We start from the raw sequence: 19,864 nt of genomic DNA, 5'->3' as shown, positions 1-19,864 counted from the left end.
TTTGGCCTCGAAGCAATAGTGTGTACTGTGGACACACTATGACTTGTCGGTTTGCGCACAGGGATAATGGCAAACTAGAGCAAAATATGACAACAATGAATGATCTGTCATACAGCCAAAGAAGTTGTATAATTTCGCCTTTGAACGGGATCATGCCACCGAAGGCATGACTATAGTGATTATGGTTTGAGACTTTTTGACTCTTTCAGGATTGGAATCCAACCTAACAGCTTTTCAAAGAAGTGGCTTTTCAAAGTAGATTTGATTGGAGCAACGGGACCCTGGATGAAATGTTAATCCATCGCAGGGTCATCATCAGCATTAATTGACCCAACATTACCCGTTTTTACACCTGTGCGGATACCAAAAAAGTGAGGGTCATGTGTCTTGCCCAGGAACAAAACACAGTGACCTCAGTACTGCGCATTCTCTCGTAGAAGACATTTATTGCAAGAGGGCATACTGTGAATTGACTTTCTTTGTAAGAAAGGCTTGGTTTATACCCACTACGGCGTAAACCAACAGTAATTTTTCACAGTCAGTGAAACATCCGGATTTAACCAAAATAAGTACATGCAATACAGATTCAACTCGACACTTGACCATGTGCTTTTAATCCCCCATAATTCATTTCGGCCGTACACGATTACATCATCGATACTACACCAACCAGGCACCTGAACCAGTTTGGTGAAGTACAAAAAGAGTTCCTGGAACGTCTCTTATCGTAAAAGGAACAGATCTTACTGATGATTTTCTGCCAGTGTTATGGTTAATCAAGTCAAAGAGACTGATTACACCCATCTTCGGCCCTTGTGGTGGCCGGTAAGTTAAACTGCAAAAAGCAATGGTTTATCGAACCCTGGATAAGAGGATCACATTCAACTGAAGCGGCATATTGGCCAAGGAATGCGTTAGTTAAGTTGGTGAGATTAGAAGAAAATGACCGACTTTCAAGCTTAAGTTGACTCATTTCCGACAAACCTTCGTTAATGTAACTATGAACTCCGATCTTTTAATTAAAAGCTGATGAAATGCTTACATTTGGATGAAAATCAAGCTACGTTACGACATACTAAACAATCAAACAAATAAATATTTATTAGCATCAGTTATAAAGCAATCTAATTACGATTTTAGAGTTTTTTTAAAGTAGAATATGTTTTATTTGTAACTGTCTTGGTAACTGGAAAAATCATAAACGTTATTTCATCTCACCACCCGGGTGAAGACTTGTATTGGTACCAACGTGGACTCTCAGCGCCAGGTTAAACGTCGAACTTCAGATGATACGAACTAAATTGAAATTTGAGTCGATCCAAACTCAAAGCTCGGCCGTTGGGTCAAACATCGAACTTAATTAGAATTTAGATCGACTAAACTCAGTCGGAAGAACTTATCATTAGTTATGTAAAGTGCTACGTTTGACCTGGGCCACAGGGTTTTGTCACTTGGGACAAGTGCTGCAAAAATCACTTCCACCTTGATTGTTCATCCAGACAGCACCTTTACACCTTATTGTTATTGTTATTGTTGTTAAAAGGGGGTTAAAATAGGAAAGAGTAGGTCCAATGACATTAAAGCTGTAATGTTTTTCTAGTCTTGTTTAATATTAAGTTCTGTCAATTGATTAGCCTATATTTCCATCACCACTTTACAATTATCATGATAATTAATAGGCTTTCATACCCAGTTAAGCACCGATTTTACATATTTTTTTAAAGGGAAAGTTCTAAAATGCTTTAAAAGTTCTAGAAAAGAAAAAAAAAAAACGCTTAAAAAGTCGCTCAAAATCTCTTAAAAATAAAGTCTTTGGTTATGAAATGACTTCAAAGTAGCACGAATTTGCCTCGCCTAGAGGGGTGATGTGGGTCTTAGGGGTGACGGTGGGGAAATATTACATGTGCGCGCCAGTGGAATGAGCGGCAATTTATATCTCACATCCATGCCCGTGATTGTCTGAGAGATAGGGAATCTGTTTGCTTGTTTGTCTCGTAGAGCACATCATGGACTACCATAAAAGCTTACTCACTGAAAGGTCCACTCGCCCAATCTTCTAGTCTTCTTCGGTTACTTTAAACTTTAAGGGAATTCCTTTTGATAAAAGGTACGCCATTATAACGAGCACTATTTCCTTCTAGCGTAGTTTCTTCCTGCAGTCCCCCATAACGCATCAGTGCTTCTGACTTACCTTTCTCTTAATCGAACCCCAGTCAATCATGCATTGCAGCACCCTAGAACTTAAAGACCTTCATCTTAAAATGGAATCTTCAGAAATTTTATCAAGCAGCAGACGAACACCGGGAGGAATGAACTTTATAAAATAATGCTTTGGAGAACAAGAATGAACACAAATGTCTCACCGTTTATCTTAGAAAAATACTTTTCATGCCTGCCTTCCTGAGATGCTTGAATAAATTGGTACGCATTTAATTCTGTAAAATACTAATTGAACCAATTTCACTGGGATGATATAGATTCTTATTTCAATCTACGATGCAACATTGCAATTTTGATAAAAATGGGAGTTATAACTGAACACTGATTATTATGCTTGAACTGTCAGCCTTCAATTCATTAAGGATCTTGGATTCTCCTTCATTCAGCGATGTTATCTGGCCATTTATTATAATGTGGCTTAGCATATTTCTGAACTTTAGGAAGTTCTGTTGAAGAGCCAAAAGCTTGCGCTTTTATATTTTTAGCCAGGAAGCATATTTCTATTTTACTTTTAGGATCTCTGATGTAATCCTAGATGAAAATTCTTTATAATATAATGCTGGTATAATGATTGCTGTCAAAATAGCTCAAACTGTCCTATTCTACACGAAAATCTATCAGAAAATTAATCAAACATTCTTGAACGAGCGCCGCGCCCATGCTTCGTCCCAATCTCCTCTATTCTAAAACCTCTCGCCTCCTAATCCCTGCCTGATTTCGAGAGAAAAACAGAGTTCCATCAGTCAAGAGTAAAACAAGAATGCAAAATCAGTCCGATATAATTTAATTTGTAGCATTGTGAAGCCAGCGAAGCTACTTGCATAGTGAAGCTAAAAAAAGACAGATTTGAAAGTGAAATTTTACATTGTGGCATAGGCTTGAACCCCAGAATCCTGAAGCCAGAGAAACTATCGTCCCAAACGCTTTGGAAATTTTCCACCTTCTGCGAATGCGAAGCTACACCGACTTCTTCAAGGCGGTCGTACGAAACTCGCCATTCATGTTTTGTTTACAAAATATTTAAGATCACCTGGGGTGTTTAATGAAATACCTGAGGAGATTGATAAACAAAGCTGTCTTTATAAGCCAGGGGAACATCGATTTAAAGAAGCTCACTCTACAAAATGAGATATACAACAAGACGGTTAAACGTCATTCAGTCACGGCTGTATGTCATGCCCATATATGTTTCCTATTTAGCATAAAATTCGTGCCTTGATCATGAGGTTTATTTTAGAGATCGATGAATCATTGAATAGACACACTGGTACATGCATTTTATGTTCTTAGCTTTAGAATAGAAACAATTTCCATAAATGGTGTCCAAGCAGGAAATGTTTTTAGACAAACTAGTAGTCATTGGAGTGAGATAAGATTTAATCAGAACAACAGAAGAAAAGAAGCCTTAGTGTTCTCCTTCAAAAGGTAAGTTGTTTGGGCTTTTTTTCGTTGAACGTTTGCTTTGTAACCGTCCAACGGCTATAATATCTTTCTGATCTTAGCTTATTACATATAAATGTTAGTTTTAATATGTTCTACGAGTGATTTTGCAGTTAGTTTATTGTCAGCTTCCTTGTTGAAAGGGTGAAGAAGCGCCACTAAATTAAGGCACAACTGTATAACACCGAGGTGTTCTTAAAATTACCCAACGTTAACCTACTTTTTTTTTACTATTTAAATTTGTGGTACAAAATACGGTAACCGATTTGTTCAAGTTGTTTAGCTGACAACCTTTCGAGAGGAAACTTAACGACAACGACTAGAAATTTAAGAATACATAGGTGATAAACCTAAGTTTACATCGATGATTACCACGGACCATATATCATGCACCTTTTATTAACGTTAATTTTCCAGTATGGAAACGTCACACAAGGTTATATTGTGTCGTTTATATAGGCTCGAATGCAATGCTAACTGAGACAGAGTAAGGAGAGTCATAGGATGATCTTCTTTTAATTTCAGTTGTCGACTAATTTAACTGTTGCTGTTTACACATTATCTAGGACATTTTGGACTACAAACATGAAGCATCCGCTGACATGCCTTTTAGCGATCACTGCAGTTTCCCTTTTCATAGGTAAGTCGTTTTTTCAGTCTGGTAAATATTAAAATATCTTTAATTACTGGAACCTTTTTATAAGTAGCCAAATCTAACGAAGTGATTTTACCATTCATTTATAGGATCAGACTTCGCCAACGGTACGTACAAGTCTAAACTCGTAAATTGCTGAATTGATAAAACACTTACATTTTTGGTGATCAGCGTTGTCGCCAACGTTTCAGAGAGACGATGTCACGCAAGACTCTTTTAATTAGTTTGATTGGAGGCGATAATGGACATACGAACAATTTTGGTTTGTTTTTATACCAGTATGTTCACTATACAAACCATTTACTCTCGGAAAACACTGACACGTTTTTTTAAATTTTTTTTATGTACATTTTAGGTCAATACTCCAAAGTAGGTAAGATCAATCATTTCTAGCAATATAATTTTTGGAACTTGTTTTAGTTCATGCGATTGTTAACTGTTTGGTTTCGAACCAAATGTTTTTCTTTTAATAAAGAACTACTTGTCATAATATCCGCGCGGTATTCCATGGCCGCGGAAGCCTGGACTGGATCTGTACACACGTAAATAGATCAAAGGAGAAATATCATGGCGATTATATTTTTGCTTCATTATTGGTCACAGATGGACTATAATTATGACAGAATGCCTTCGCTCGTACACCAAACGTTTCTACGAAACAAGATGATATTAAGTAAATTGACGGAGTACAAATTGTAACTGGTTTAATTGATTTGCCAAGATACGAGGACAAAATTTGAAAACGACTGTCAGACTTTTTTGTCACAACATTAATTATGTGAGCATCACCTATTGTCCCACTCTTTTAAAGCTTCAGTGTACTTATATGTTATTTTTTCTTTCAAACTACGGTCATGTCTAGTTCCGTTTACCACCCAGGCTAAGAATGAGTACCAGCAAATCGTTAGGGTAACCTGGCAACGTTGAAGTATAGTGTATATATAATGGCATAGCTATTATATTTTAATGCTTTCCCACTTGTCATTTTAGCCATTCCGGGATATAAAATCAAGATAGTAGGCTGTTTTAAGGAAAATACCAAGGCGCCGTACATCCCCGAGCGACTCTTCAGCGATGCCACTGGATTCAACTCAAAAACAAAGATCGATTTTAAGAACTTTGGCCGATACATTCTGGGTGCCGTCCAGAGATGTGGATCTGCTGCTCTGAAAAAAAAATACGAATTCTTTGCATTGAGAAAAGTAGGTGAGTGTAAGGCCTTTAATTGCCAAAAGTGGTCGTCAACTTTTATCTGTAAATCTACAAGAAATGGGATATCAATAATAAAGAAAATCATCAACTGTAGGTTTTGCAACTCCTCCCCCCACTCCCCCCCTCTCAGCACTAACATGATAAAACGGTTTACAGAAAAGCAACAAGGCTATCAGAACTCCAAGTAAATAACGTAAATGGCGCCAAACACGGGGAACAGGCGGGTCCAAGAATACATGACTTTTAATTTGGTTAGTCGAATACGTGGCGCGAACACTTTTTTACATCAATCATGGTAGTAAAGCAAGCACCAAAGCATTCCAAAATATTTTTGACTCTCAATTGGAAACTCCTTATAGACATAAAGAATTGCCGTTATAATGTATCGTACAGCTCTATTCAGTTTAACATAAGAAATCATTTATTTTTCCCTCTTAGGCGATTGCCATTCTGGTAAAGTGTCAGCAACGTATGCGAAAAGTGGTACTTCGAAAGCTTGCAAAAACTCTGACGGCCTTAAGTGCGCCAAGAATCAAGACTGCGTCGGTAATGTAGGCGGTACTGCTAATTTCGTCTACAAATTGGAAAGTGAGTATACGTTAAAATGCTTGAATCCCCTAAAACTACCTAGCATGTTCCTCGGCATGTTAGTATGTTAGCTGTGAATTAAATTTAGTGCGACAAGCAAAGTTCTACAAGAAGCATTATATCGATTAAGGTCCCATCCACACTGTGCCAGGGGAATTTGAAAACGGAGGTTTCACTTTGAAAACGCATCAAATTTTTTCCGTCCACTCTACATCGGAGGAATTTATAAACGCAATAGTAACCGGTCATTTTGGATTTGTGTTTGAGGAAAACTAGGCCAGGGAAATTACGTGATTATTGTGACGCCAACGTTTTCGAAATGCTCCGTTTTCAAAATGTTTTCCGTGCACGCGAAAACGAAAAGCTGTTTTTTTTTTTTTTTTTTCAAATTCCTTCATTTTCATGGATATGTTTTAAGACAATCCTAGACTGCCATTATTCCAGACATTCGACAGCAAATTTCATCAAAATGGCAACAAAGGTGAAGGAAATTAAATAAGGTGCCGCTGGGTCAAGCATTGTCCTTGACCATCTCAGGATAAACTTTTAGCCTTACTGTCTTTTTGAAAGTTTTTGTCCTATTTGTTCGATAGTATTTCAAACACTCCTAGCCAAATATTCCTTTTCTAAAAAAGATCTTAACAGTGTTAAGAACAATTTCAGGTCTTCCTACCACTCCGACTACCAAACCAACAACAAAGGCGACTACAAAACCGGGTGGAGGATCGACAAGTGCCACCACACCTGTTGGTGGGAAACCAACGACTGGAACTGCTGCCACACTGAACGCTTTGACTTGTGAGTAATAAATATGGGTTATTGGCCAAGCTTGCTCAGTCAAGATGGCTGGATATACAATACTTAACTCACTAATTTTACAATAATAATATCAAACACGCTACTTAAAATATTATTATTTACGATAGGAACATATGAAAGACCATATACATAAACTACGGAGAAAGATAGGAAGACATGAATAATCACAGCACTTATGCTACCAATGGATTTCATGACCCATGACCTCCGGTATCGCAGGGTGCATGGGTTCGAATTCTTTTTCAAGCTTTATTTTCACAACTGATTCGGCTGTAGACACGTGGGAGTCGCAGTGACTTACGCTCGGGATTTGATTCTTGGTCGGGGTCAATGCGTTGTGTTATAAGCTATAAAAGATACTGTACTCTCACAGTGTCCCTCTCGAGCCCGGTTGAACCAGCGAATTCAGTGCCAGGGGAAGTGTGGGAGGGGGGGGGGTAGCCCCGTGACTGACTAACATCTCATCCAGGGGGGATAGAAATTCTCCTCAGGGTATGGAAACCGGCATTAACTCTGGCGGTATAGACCAGTTGGCTCGACGCAGACCTTAAGTTGTGTACATAACGGCGATGGTCCCTCATGTCCTTACAAATTAGCTTTCTGAAATAACATAGGACACATCTAGAAGTGAATATACCAAAGATCATATATTTGAAGACATGATTTATCAAGCCAACTGGGAGCTGGTCATGTTGTGAGTTCGTAATATACCCGCAGGTGGTAAACAATACAAGTATGTGAGCACTTAGCCGTTGATAAGGCCTCTCACATTTTCAAACATCTTCAGAATTCTGAACGTTGTCGCTCATTGTGTTCAACAGACTGCTTTCATATTTTAGATCACGCCACTACCAGCTTTCAACTCAAGATAAAGGAGGCTATCCATATTCAAAAAGAACTACCTTGCCTCAATCAGCAATTACACCATGTAAATCTAAAATTATCCTTTTAATTTACACCTTTTCACGTTCTTTTGTTACTATTTGTCTTAATTAGCATTTTTGTATACTTATTATTCAACTTGCTTTGTAATCATTCAACTGAAGATGACAGAAGTTCCGTCGAAACATGTCTTGTAAACTTAAAAAATTGGTCGTTTTCCTTAAAATCTTTACAAGTGAATATATATTTCAAGAAATACTTGAAAAGGTATGGAAAAACATCACAATTGGTATATCTTTTCTTCCTTTTTTTAATTTCTCAATTTAAAAAGAAGAATTTGGGCACCAAAATTATGTAATTTTATTATAGGTAACCAGGCTCATTTAATAGAAAACTAGCATTCATTCCTCTGGTGAGCTTAGCAAGAAAGAAATCTCTCGTTCTTGTATATGTTCACGCGCTCTTGTGCGCGCGCCTATGACGCGAAAAACGAGGAATCACCTTGAATACTAAAGGTGACCCTGCGACGAGCTACCATTCAGGGGTAGTATAAATAATATTTAGTCCCTTAATGGTACAGAACTCGGGATAAACTCCTTCACCTCTGTGTGAAACTTACACTCGATATGGGGACCTTTTTTAAGGTTGTACATTGTTTAATACGAGTAAGGAATTCTTATTATCATTTTGACCATGATATTGTTATCAGGTCAGAATTACCTGGTCGCCATAAAATTTTCTCCCGGTGCTAGTACAAGTAAACCAGCTATTCCCACCCCGTCCAAAAAACCTACCGCAGCCGGAAAGCCAACAGCTCCCACAGTGGCAACACCGACAACACCCGCTACAACTAGCGGGCAATCAGCTATAGAGGCAAAAGTAAGTAAAAGCATCTAATTAATGTGCAAATAAAGAGTATGGCTATTAACTTGCCTTATCAATTTATTACTGCAACTTCTCTTTTCAACACAAGCAAAAATATGTTAGAGCAGCTTTAGAAATTTTACAATCATTTTACAACTCTGCGAAATATAACCGAGCCTCTGTATGAGTGCGAGGTTTGCATTGACCTTTTGATGATAGAGATTGGAAGCTAATTAGAATGATAACGTTACTTTTGAAAAATAGCAAGGTTTGTATAACGACAAAGTCAACTCAAGCCTCTCTTATGTTCTAAGGCCTGACCATTCAAGCATGGAACAGTAAAATGGGCTATTGTAAGAGTTGCACTCAAAAGACAAAGCTGGTAGACTTTCAAACCAGTGTCTCGATAAACACACGGCGAAATATATTTTACAAATTTTCGCACCAACCATTTTGTCATCTTCTCTTGTGTTTAGGTGATCACTAAGTAAAAGAGGCATGATTTTAAAATAGTTATTGTTTTATACGCGAGTCGGAGTTCAAATTTAAAGAATTTTTGAAATCCAAGTAAACACTTCTTCATGCCAACCAACTATGCAATCAATCAGGTTGCTTAATTCTTTGTCGCGTTTTACTAACCGTAAATCTAAGAGTTACTTTTTATTAATTCTTTCTTCAGGTCAAGAACATTTATAAGGGATATACTTGCCTGACATGCTTGAGGACTATTAATGCCAGGTATGCTTGAAAGTAACTCTGTTGTTGAAATTAAGTCTTGAATTTTTTTAATCACAGTTCTAGTGTCTATTTTCTTCTCTCCTACTTTACTTTGCAGCTCTTCTACAGTGTTCCTGATGCTGCAATTCACATGCCAGGGACAACATTTGAAGAAACTCGTCGCTGGAATTGGGGCCAGCAATATTATTAAAGCGGGTGAGTTCGGGGTCGATATTCTTACGGCAAAAGAGTTAATTTAAAGGAGTGGGGAGAGTCAAAAAATTTCCTCTGCTATAAAATGTCTTTGTCGCTATGCCCCACAATAGAGACCTTTTTAATTGCAACAAACAAAAGAAGGTATCATAAGGGAGATTTCATGGCGATTTGAAACATTTCACAAACTGAAAAAAATTGTATGGAAAAAAAGAAGCATTGTGGAGTTCTTCTCTTTATGAAACTTCTCAGTTCTCTCCTATAGTAGTTGGAGAAAGCGAAATAATATGTTTATCATCTGTACACCTCACACGCTATGTATTTCTCGAAGCTGATTCTTTCATCTCCGATTTCCGTTTCTGGCCGAGCGAAAGCATCATTAGGAGACAACATTATCGCCCTTAGTACACCTCATCTGTCTGTCAGTTGTTCAACGCAGGAAGACTACATGTAGCATGGCTGAATGATTAGACAGCCCTTGTCGATGAATGGAAATTCTTGGATTTATTATTTATTTTGCTTGAAAACTACACAAGGGTTTGGATCAGGGTGCTGTCGTCTCAATTAAAAGTTACATTTTCGACGGTTTTTCAGCTTTCAGTAAATAATGCAGACTTAAATTTTTTACCAACTCTCAGCTCTCAGGTAAACCTATCTAGACTCTCTTGTAACTGGCACTGAGAAATATTTTTGATTAATTTTTATTATCATGCCTTTTTCAGAATGCTACCCACCAACTTGTGCTCCTTCCACCTACCCCTGCACCTCTCCTTGTGGAGTGGCTACATGCCCCATGTCACCAACTCTCCCCTATCCATCAGTTTGCCCAGCGACCGTACCAGCTCCAGCTCCCGCTCCGATCCCACCTCCACAGTGTCCGATGTCCTGCCCGTCAATGTGCGCTCCTGCGTGTAATTCATTCTGCTGTCGGTCCATGATACGCCACAAAAGCATAACGGGACAGTCAGCCAAGAAATCTGCTACGAAACAAACTGGCGATTTTGAGGACGACGACGAGGAGGATGGAGAAGACGAAGATGATGAAGATGACGACATGGATATTGACGAGAACAACTAAACATCTGGCAAGTTGGTTTTCGTTCCACTGATAGACGTTACCGAACTGACGTGCCCTAAATAGAGATTTAACCAATGTTAAGTAACGAAAGATAAGCCTTTGCATATTTGACATTATGTTCTCAAATAAATTAACGATGCGGTAATTCATTAGGTTTACCACTGAATTTAAACCGTTTTGAAATTGTTATCTGCAAACTGCACAAGATGAAAATTTACTTAATCATGTTATATTAAATTGTTATGTTAAATTTCTAATGCTGTTACGTCTTTAGTTAACATTTTAAACCCAGCGTGTAGTCAGTTTACCATTTTTATTGCTAATTAATGTCACGAAGGGCGGTGGAAATTTAAAACTCAGGAACGAATTATTGATGACCTGAGAGTTTTAGGCCAGTTTCTTGCTTGGTCTAAGGCAATTTCGATATATTAAAATTCAGCCTAAAGCAATAGACCACAGCACGAGGCTCCGGGGAATAAACCCCACAAACTCTGTTGTTATTCCCCAGAGCCTCGTACGGAAGTCTATTGTTTTTGGCTGAATTTCAATATATCGAAATTGGTCTCTTGCTTAGAGGCCACACCATAACCACGGCCTTTTGAATTATACCGCATCCCCATGCGCTTTTCTGGCCCTTGACCCCATTTTCGTGTCAGACATCTTATGTCAAAACTGATGCCTAAGTGCGACCCAGCGCTTTTAGTTAGTTTAACCAGGAGTTGTACATATTTACATCCTCAATAGGAAAAAAGATGGCGGCTCTACATTTTACCACATCCCATACACAACTCAGAAAGTACAAGGAGAGTCATATTTTTGCAATATTTGTTCCTGTGCTAACGAAATTGTGTATGCTAGGTCTGTAGGTTTAAGATCTTTTCTATACGTATTTATTAGCGTTGTTAAAGTTGTCGTCCGCTAAGAATTATGCATAAATGTACCAGTCGCCACCATTTTTCTACGGAGAATTACTCAAGATTGACACTGAACATTTTCGAGAATGATAATGCCTGTTCTCTTCATTTTTAGCCAGGAAAACTGGTCAAATCTAGGATTTTTTCTCGACTGTTCTTTATTAGCCATTAAACAAAAAGAGACTTGGTTCTTTGATTAAAGGGTAGAGATAAAAAGTAAAGTAATTATTGACGGGTAGTTTATTATATTAGTTAATCAAAACTGGTTAGGGCAAAAATAAGCTGTTATGACGAGAGCCAAAGTTTTCTTACCGTTAGCATGGAAAACTTCTTACTGGGTTCAGATGAATCAAATAGAATAATGAAAGTTCCCACAGGAACAAGAAAAAAACTGGACAGAATCAGTTAGAACCGAAATTATAATTTTAGCCTAGAATTGTTCCTTCGTTCAGTTCGTTTTCTTGATGACAAAGTTTACCAGCCGCAGTCCTCTTCTAAACGTCCATATAAGTACAATGAGTACAAAGGGTTCGTTCCAGCAGCTTTCGAGATGCACAAAGAAACAACCCTGGTTTCCATATTGTTACTTTAGTTATCGTTAGATAAGGGTAATGGTTGCAATAAGATTGTGGATGAGAACATCATTTCGGAGAAGGCTTGGACGAATTGGATTATGATTATAAGGTACAAGAATATTAAACTATATGTGTATGATAACGTACATGTATTTCATCAAAATAAAAGAGATTTATGTTCGTCATGATTCAAGTTGTCCATACTTCATTTGCCGACTAGCCCGATTGCTGTATGAGAAACCTAGTAGAAGCTGTAACTCACAGAACCCCATTGCCATTTTGTTTGACATAATTACTATAAAAATGCATGCATTTCAGGCGTCACAGTATTCCCTATTTTCAATCGAGGCAGCACTGAGCTGAAATTGAATTTTGGCTGAAATTTTGCCGCTGTATTTACATTGAAACTTACATTTATAATAATATACACTTGAAAAAAAAATTACTCTATTCTGATTGTTTAAAAAGGAGTGCAGTTTTCATGTAACACCAGTGCGAATTGCAACAAAGATATCCGAAGTTAGTACAAAGACACCAGAAGACTGTCGATGGTCACCCGAGGTATTTCGAAAGTGGTGGAAGTTCACCCGAGGTAGAGATGGAAAGAAGAGAGATTTAGCCGTTTTACGAGACTACAAATTGCACTCACCTTACGGGCTCGTACAATTTTGTTAGCCTTTGAAAAATTTACTGTTCATCTCGATGATTTGAGCGACATCTGAAAATTTCACCTGTTTGATTGTCTGGCCAGAACATGTCTACGTTGCCAATTACAAACTTTACAATGATTGGATGCTTGCGCCAATATGTAAATAGTTCACCCTTGAAGCAAAAAACAATACCGTCTCGTAAAGTTTCTGAGGAAACGAAACAACAATGAAAATTATTTTTTTCTCGAGCATCTGAGCTGGCCGCAATCCTAAATCCTCGAATTTGATTGGCTAATCATACGCATGTGACCGGTCCAGCTTTTTACGATACGGCCCACGGGCCGGATTTTTTTCCCGCTGCCTGAATTTCGCTCCTAAAAGTTAGCGGTAATCGTCAATCTTTTGCCTTGTTTACACATCCATTGACGATTAGTCAACGCAAGTTTATCTGTTCACTTTAAAATGGCAAGGAAAGTCACTGTAAGTAAATTCAATTGAGTGTTTTGAAGTTGTGAGAGTTTGCTTAACTGTTTGTAGCTTGGCCCTGTAATGGCTTGTCATCCTGTGTTTCTCTCGCCGTAAAATTTGAGTCAATTTCAGTCGACTTTACCTCTCTGATCGTTGCTGTATGTAGAAGAATTTACTTTTAACGAATTTCCTCGCTTTCTGCTATTCAGTTTACGGTAGAAAAGTGACGAAGTGATTTTAAAAGCAACGACTGACAGAAATTGTTTTTGTAGTAAATTTCACACCGCAAAAGCAATTTTGGAGAACTTAACTGGTGAAATAAATGCAACTAACACAAAGTAGTTCGAAAAAAATCTGTTTTTTAATACATCTTTCTCTGTCTACTATCTGAGTTACTCGCTCGTTGCCGAGATTTTCTACAAATTGTTAGTAGACGGCGCGCAAGCCGATTCAATGGCAAGAGTTCCGTAAACAAACCCATTTGTAATCTGTAAAACCAATTTACTGCATGCAGGAAAAAAAAAATAAACATGTTATTTGTCGGCTTACGGTGGGTCCCTATGCTAAAAAACTGTGACCTCGGGCTTGAAAATGGTGCCCTCGGCCTGCGGCCTCGGGCAGCATTTTCAAGACGTCGGTTACAGTTTTTCACCATACGGACCTCCCTGCCGGCAAATAACATATATGTATCAATTTAAACGAATACGAGTAAATGTTAAGTGCGATATAATAGCAGCTCAACATAAAATGTAAAACTGCAACGGTGTGTTGATACCGTGTTAAGATCAAATATTTAAGAGAAACACGACAGGTTAACATCAGTCCGGTTCCGCAATTTATATTTTTTTATTTTTGCATGCTATATTTGTTGCTTCCCATTCTATTCCTTCACGGAAATATAAGAACTTGCAATATTTCCCGGCTAATCCCAATATACGATATCATATACACTGGTTTTGCGAACTGAACACCACAACTGAGGTACGAATTAAGGATTTAGTTTCAAACTCCGTTGGCTGAGCTGGACCGTTTGGCGTTATTTAAACTGCAAGCAAACTGCTATAATCATGAACTGTCTTCAGGTTTTCTTGGTTCTTAAGAAGTGAATTCAAAAACACAAAAATTTACAGATCACTTCACCACCCGATCGTCAAATAAAGGTATAACGTGTTTCTTGTATTTCACACCTCTCGTTAAGAGACCAACCGGGATCAAATTGTGTAAGGGCGGTTACTGATCAGACTTGTCGGGCCGACTTGAAGGTCAGACTTGAAGATTGAACACCGGCGAATATTGTAGGAGACTACAAGATTCAAGGATCACTGGAAAGTGTATTGATAGCAGTTTATTTTGGATAACCGGGATAGCTGTAGAAGGGCGGATATAACATGGTAAGAAATGTTGATATTATTGGACTTGTTTAAATTACCGTGAAGGCAAATACCAATACGTGTTTAAGAGAACGAATTCAAGTTTCAGAGGCTTGAAAAGTTTACAAACAAGACGTGATTACCTGCTGAGTACTTGCAGGAAAAATGGGCAATTAATCTACATTTAGCTACTATTTAGAGCTACTGTCACGATTTTTATCACTGACTTGACTTGATATGCAGTTCATACGTGGTATTTCATGGTATTTCATAATGTGTCATGTTTGCCATGCTTTACGCACTGTATTTGCGTAAACCTGGAAAAACGAAAACGGATACTGAAACAATGGGAGAACAAAGAACTCAAGATGAGACAAACATCCTGAAGACAGTCAAAGCATTCACTAGAAAGAGGGGATGGAGGAAACGCTTTTGTGTCCAGTTACAATTTATTGATCTGAGTTTAAGTAAGGATTCAAACAGCACACGAGTAACGCAAAACTACAGTCCTATTGTCTTAGTCCAAATTCTGATTCTGGATACATTTAGCTGACTTAATAAACAGCAGAGTACTCTATTTTGCTCTGCCAGGAGGGTTCGACTGCAAATCTTCATTTCGTCTGGATGTTTATATTCTTGCACAGAGAAGCGTTTGGTTCTGAAGGTAAGCGCTTAAGTAGTCACTGAAGTGAAAGCATTTTATACCACCTATCAAACATGCATCTATAGCACGTGTACCGCAAAGTGGTCCTCGATAAATGTGTATCGTAAGAATTCCGTCATTTCGTTTCAAACTGTCTTTGTTAAGGGTTGTTGAGAGTTGGGCAAGACAAACAAATCTCAAACGAATCTCAACAAAACAGAGTCAAGGTGGGAAGAGATGTTAAACAATCCAAAAATGCATACATATGTACGATTTCAAATAGCCATTTTCATGCACAATTATTTGTTTTTAACTGTGTGTTTAGAGCGTTATTCGCTTGAGGGTCGAAAGGTAATTGGGTTTGCATTGCTATGCCAGACGACTGCCTCAAAAGACTCGCGCCACTTTTTCATCCAATCAGAAGTAAAACTAAAACCAATCGTATTTCTCTCGTACATGTTTTCCCGCGCTTCTCGTCAGCTACATGTATTCACTTCGAGTCTGATCACTGCTTGGACTATCTGAATCCTTTGCCATTGGCTAGAGTGATTATACTTTGGTTTCGGTTTTACGGCACTCAATTAAAACCACCCTTAATGGATGAACTGAAGAAGCGGCTCAGAAGACTTGCATGATATGACAATCATTCCCTACTCCACATGTGACTTTCGTGACATTCTATCCTATAATAAACTGTGACTCGACCAGGAAAATCTCACACCTCGACCTTGCCGTATAGACCTCGCTATCCCTCGGTCCATACGGCAAAGTCTCGGTCTAAAATGTTCCCGTAAAGTCCTCACACTTGGTTATTAATAAACCAAATTTAGTAGAATATACGGCGAAAGAAACTTTATATTAATATGTCGATACGAAATTTTCTCATATTTGCCTTTTGCTTGGGTTATTCCTTTGATGACTTTCAGATTGCCCAGTAAAATTCACACGAGTTGGTTGCTATAGAGACTCGCTGATAAATCCACGCCCCATACCCGAACTTATAATGACCGACCGCGATCCAACTAGCCATGTGTACAGCGGTAAACCGATCGACTGGAAAAACTGGAACGAATATCTTCCCGACTTGGTTTGCAGGTGTGCTAACAAAACAAGGGATAAAGGTTACAACGTCTTTGGATTACAATTTTATGGTAAAAACGCTTTCGCTGTCTTTTCTTTTCTTTTCTTTTTTTTTTTTTTCACTTCACACACTGTCCATGATAACTAAATGATTATTTGGCCATGATCCTGACCAGACAGGCGAACGTGTTACGCTTACATTATTCCGATAGAAGAGGAACCCCAATAATAAATATCAGTTTCTTAGACTTTTCAGGCGTGAGCTAATTACGTTGATCCAGTGGAAGGGCATTTCACCAGCCGGGCTTCTTGTCTATTTCACCTGTAACTTTTGAACTTCGATCGATTTTGTGTATCCTAGTGAAGTCACTGGAAAGTGCAACTAACGCTTGTGTTGTGCCCTTTATTCAAAATCTTTTAGGAGAATGTTGGTCAGATTTTGATGGCGAAGACACTTATTTCAGAGACGGTCCCTCGAAAGACTGTGTTACTCATGATTTGAACTTGTGTGGCCCGCAAGAAAATTATTGTGTTGGAAAGAACGCAGTAAATTTTGTGTATTCTTTAAATGGTGAGTAAAATAATTCAATTTATAAAAACACGTGCAAAATATTAAATTAGTCGAGGTAATGGAAAAATATCACGAGCCGTCTATCTGCCCATGTTACAATTTAGCATTTTTAATTTTATCTTCAGGTTTAATATCCACGCCAAGGCCTCCAATAACCACGAAACCAAGTACAAAACCAACACTGAAGAGATGTTTAAGAGGTTTTTCCACTAAATATTTTATGTTAAAGTATCTGTGAAGTGTCTTGAAGTGTCCCTATAGTATAATCAGAGTGATTAGGTTGTCTAACTTGTTCCTTTGTAATCTTCTAGTTGTTGTAAATTCGTTGCACATCCCAGTTTTAACCTAAGATAGTAAAAGAATTGATTTAGAGTTATTATTCATAATTACTTCTTGTCTTGTGTTACAAAAGCCGATACCTAATCTGATAAAAGGTCTTGGCCTCTTTCAGTTTGCTCAGGATGTCCACTAATGTGCCCACAGCTGCAACAACCAGCGGTATACCACTCCACAACCCGTCATCCACAAGGGGAATGTCCTGCTATTTGCTCGAATCTTTGCGTTTCTGGTACTATGGCCGATGTTATGTGTGAAGAAGATTACTTTTTTCACTGACAACACAAGGAGATCACAACCGGACTACCAAAACAGCTGGAAATCGAGCCGAGTACAACAGCGCCTTACGTCGCTCGGGAAAATCTAGCCCAGCGTTGTGCGTGAAAGCAAAGTCTATCACATGCTGTCCAGAACGTAAAATTTAAGTTAGTGGTAGAAGTTAAGGTACTGCGACTCCGAAATTTAACTTAAAAATAGCTTTACTCTAGCACACCTGTCAGTCAAAAAGCCTCCCTCAATTTAAGTTCGTTTCCTTTAGATGCTGAGGTCGAATTCCACACACTAAGTTTATTGTATTTTAACCGGCGATTCGCTGAAACAAATTAAAAACAAGCTAAACATATGGAACGGTAAAAAACGAAATATAAATAACGCAAGTGAAAAATTACGGAAAAATAACTGAACTTAAAGATTTGCGGACGGTTACGACGACTAAAACGCGATAACAACAGCACAAAAAATAATGGCAGAAGAAGCTACACAGAACAATGAAACAATAAATAAAATGTACAGGCAAATAGTCGGCGAAGCTAATTATAATAATAAACATTCACAGGATAACTGAAAAACGAAATACAAAAAACCTAAGTACAAAAGTACAACAAAGGCTCCGATGATTTTTGATGGTCAAAATATAATTTCCGCTATTGCTTGGCTTAGTAAATGTCGCAAAATTAAACATACCATAAAATTTAAACAAGATGAAAAAAGTGAACGAAATTTCGCCGACTTACCATTGGAGTGAATGCAGTTTTGTTCACCTATTTTTGGAACGGTTTTCTTGTGATCTGAATCAATCTTTTGCAATAGATTACACTCGTAAAGCTTCGCAGTTCAGACCAGAAGGGCGTTAGCTGTGGGCTAATTTTAGATTTTTTCCACTTCCCAAAGAACCCATTTCTCCTTTATGATATTTGATCTGAAATGTAATCGATACTTGACATGTATGTTTCACACAAAAAGAAACTGATTTTTGTAAACTGATTACAGGAAATTGATTTGAAATTTGGCACCGACAATTATCTCTGTTTGATGCTTTTATAAGTCAGTATACTACAGAGGGCGGATTTCGGGTCAAACATTATCGGAATAAACAACGGATACCGGAGATAACGATATTGAAAGAGATTTATAGCATGTTTCGGAAAGGTGACGTCACTCGATTTCATACAGGGAAACTGAATTTTCATGAAGAGGGGCATATAATCAAACGGAACCTACCATCAACTCTCAGTTTGTTCTTTGTGTACCAGCAAGATCTGTTCAAAACAAAACATGAAACAGTTTAAGATAACATTTTTGGCACTGAAAATTAACCGAGTCACCGCTTTAGTTTTATATTTTGCAATCTAGTGATGTTTTATCAGTTTTTATTACATCATTATTTCGCTGAATTTCAGATTTTCACTCCTTTTGTTGTTGCAGACTTTTTGGGCAATCTGGATACACTTATTTTAGATTCAAGCATTGATGTTGCAAAAGTGATCCTCGTAGTAAACTTAGTCCTGGTAGGATGACCTAAACATTCTTCAATGGACAAATACCTGCGGCGACTCACTGCGCGAAAAAAAAGCAAGATATGAAAAATTTGACTTGACAAAAAATTTTAGAAATTGCTCCAAAAAGGATAAAACTAAATATTGTAGATTTAAAAACATAACACAAAGAACTTTTCATCAGGTTTAGAAAATGGCACACAAAAAAACACCTGTTAAAGGAGAGAAAAATTATGCAAAACAAAAAACATATTGTATTCAACTCGGCAATGGAATATTTTTTGAACGGAATTATGAAAACATCACATCGACATAACGAAAACTACAGTTTAAATACAGTTATTAACTTTAAAAGTCCATGTACTCAAAATGTCTAATAGCTTGCAGCCATAATTCGTCAGCAAAATGTGTTCACAGCGTGTTAATACTTAAAGTCAAAACTTTACTTTATGTTGATTTGCGATTGAACGAGTAAATATTGATTCATTAACGGGATAAAGTGGCAAATATTGATTTTCAAGCGTGGAAGTGTTATTTCAAGCTTCAGCCCGTACCGCAAGCGAGAAATTAAGTGATATCAGACACATAAGAGGGTTCTCTGTGGGCTTTTATCTCAAATTAATTAACAAAGATCAAGAAAAATCTTTTCCATTTTCTTAGAGCAATTACTTATTGTTTACTAGAATGTTTTGCTTGGTGGAATGATAAACATACTTCATACTTTAGCTGTCTACTCGGCTAGTCTAAACTATCAACTGTATTCAACGAAAGTTTTTGTAGTTCATTAAATAAAT

At 37.8% G+C, this 19,864-nt stretch overlaps 2 protein-coding genes across 2 annotated transcripts in view; one reads left to right on the top strand and one right to left on the bottom strand.

Annotated features, from left to right (window-relative positions):
• The window catches only part of LOC145479668 (uncharacterized), a 252,955-nt gene that overhangs the window by 166,345 nt on the left and 66,746 nt on the right, over positions 1-19,864 (bottom strand). The gene's annotated exons all lie outside the window — the stretch shown is intronic.
• LOC145470084 (uncharacterized) lies at positions 4,208-10,889 on the top strand. The gene is made up of 10 exons (XM_081453915.1): positions 4,208-4,300; positions 4,405-4,422; positions 4,671-4,688; positions 5,306-5,521; positions 5,966-6,115; positions 6,779-6,913; positions 8,526-8,695; positions 9,360-9,418; positions 9,516-9,613; positions 10,333-10,889. Exons 1-10 carry the CDS (start codon positions 4,246-4,248, stop codon positions 10,686-10,688), a joined length of 1,275 nt encoding a protein of 424 aa, XP_081310041.1. The 5' UTR covers positions 4,208-4,245; the 3' UTR covers positions 10,689-10,889.

Source organism: Orbicella franksi, chromosome 2, assembly GCF_964199315.1.
Source record: "Orbicella franksi chromosome 2, jaOrbFran1.1, whole genome shotgun sequence".
In the NCBI taxonomy this organism is placed as follows: Eukaryota; Metazoa; Cnidaria; class Anthozoa; order Scleractinia; family Merulinidae; genus Orbicella; species Orbicella franksi.
Note: the sequence above shows the minus strand (reverse complement) of the source record. Positions and strands in the feature narration are given on the sequence as shown.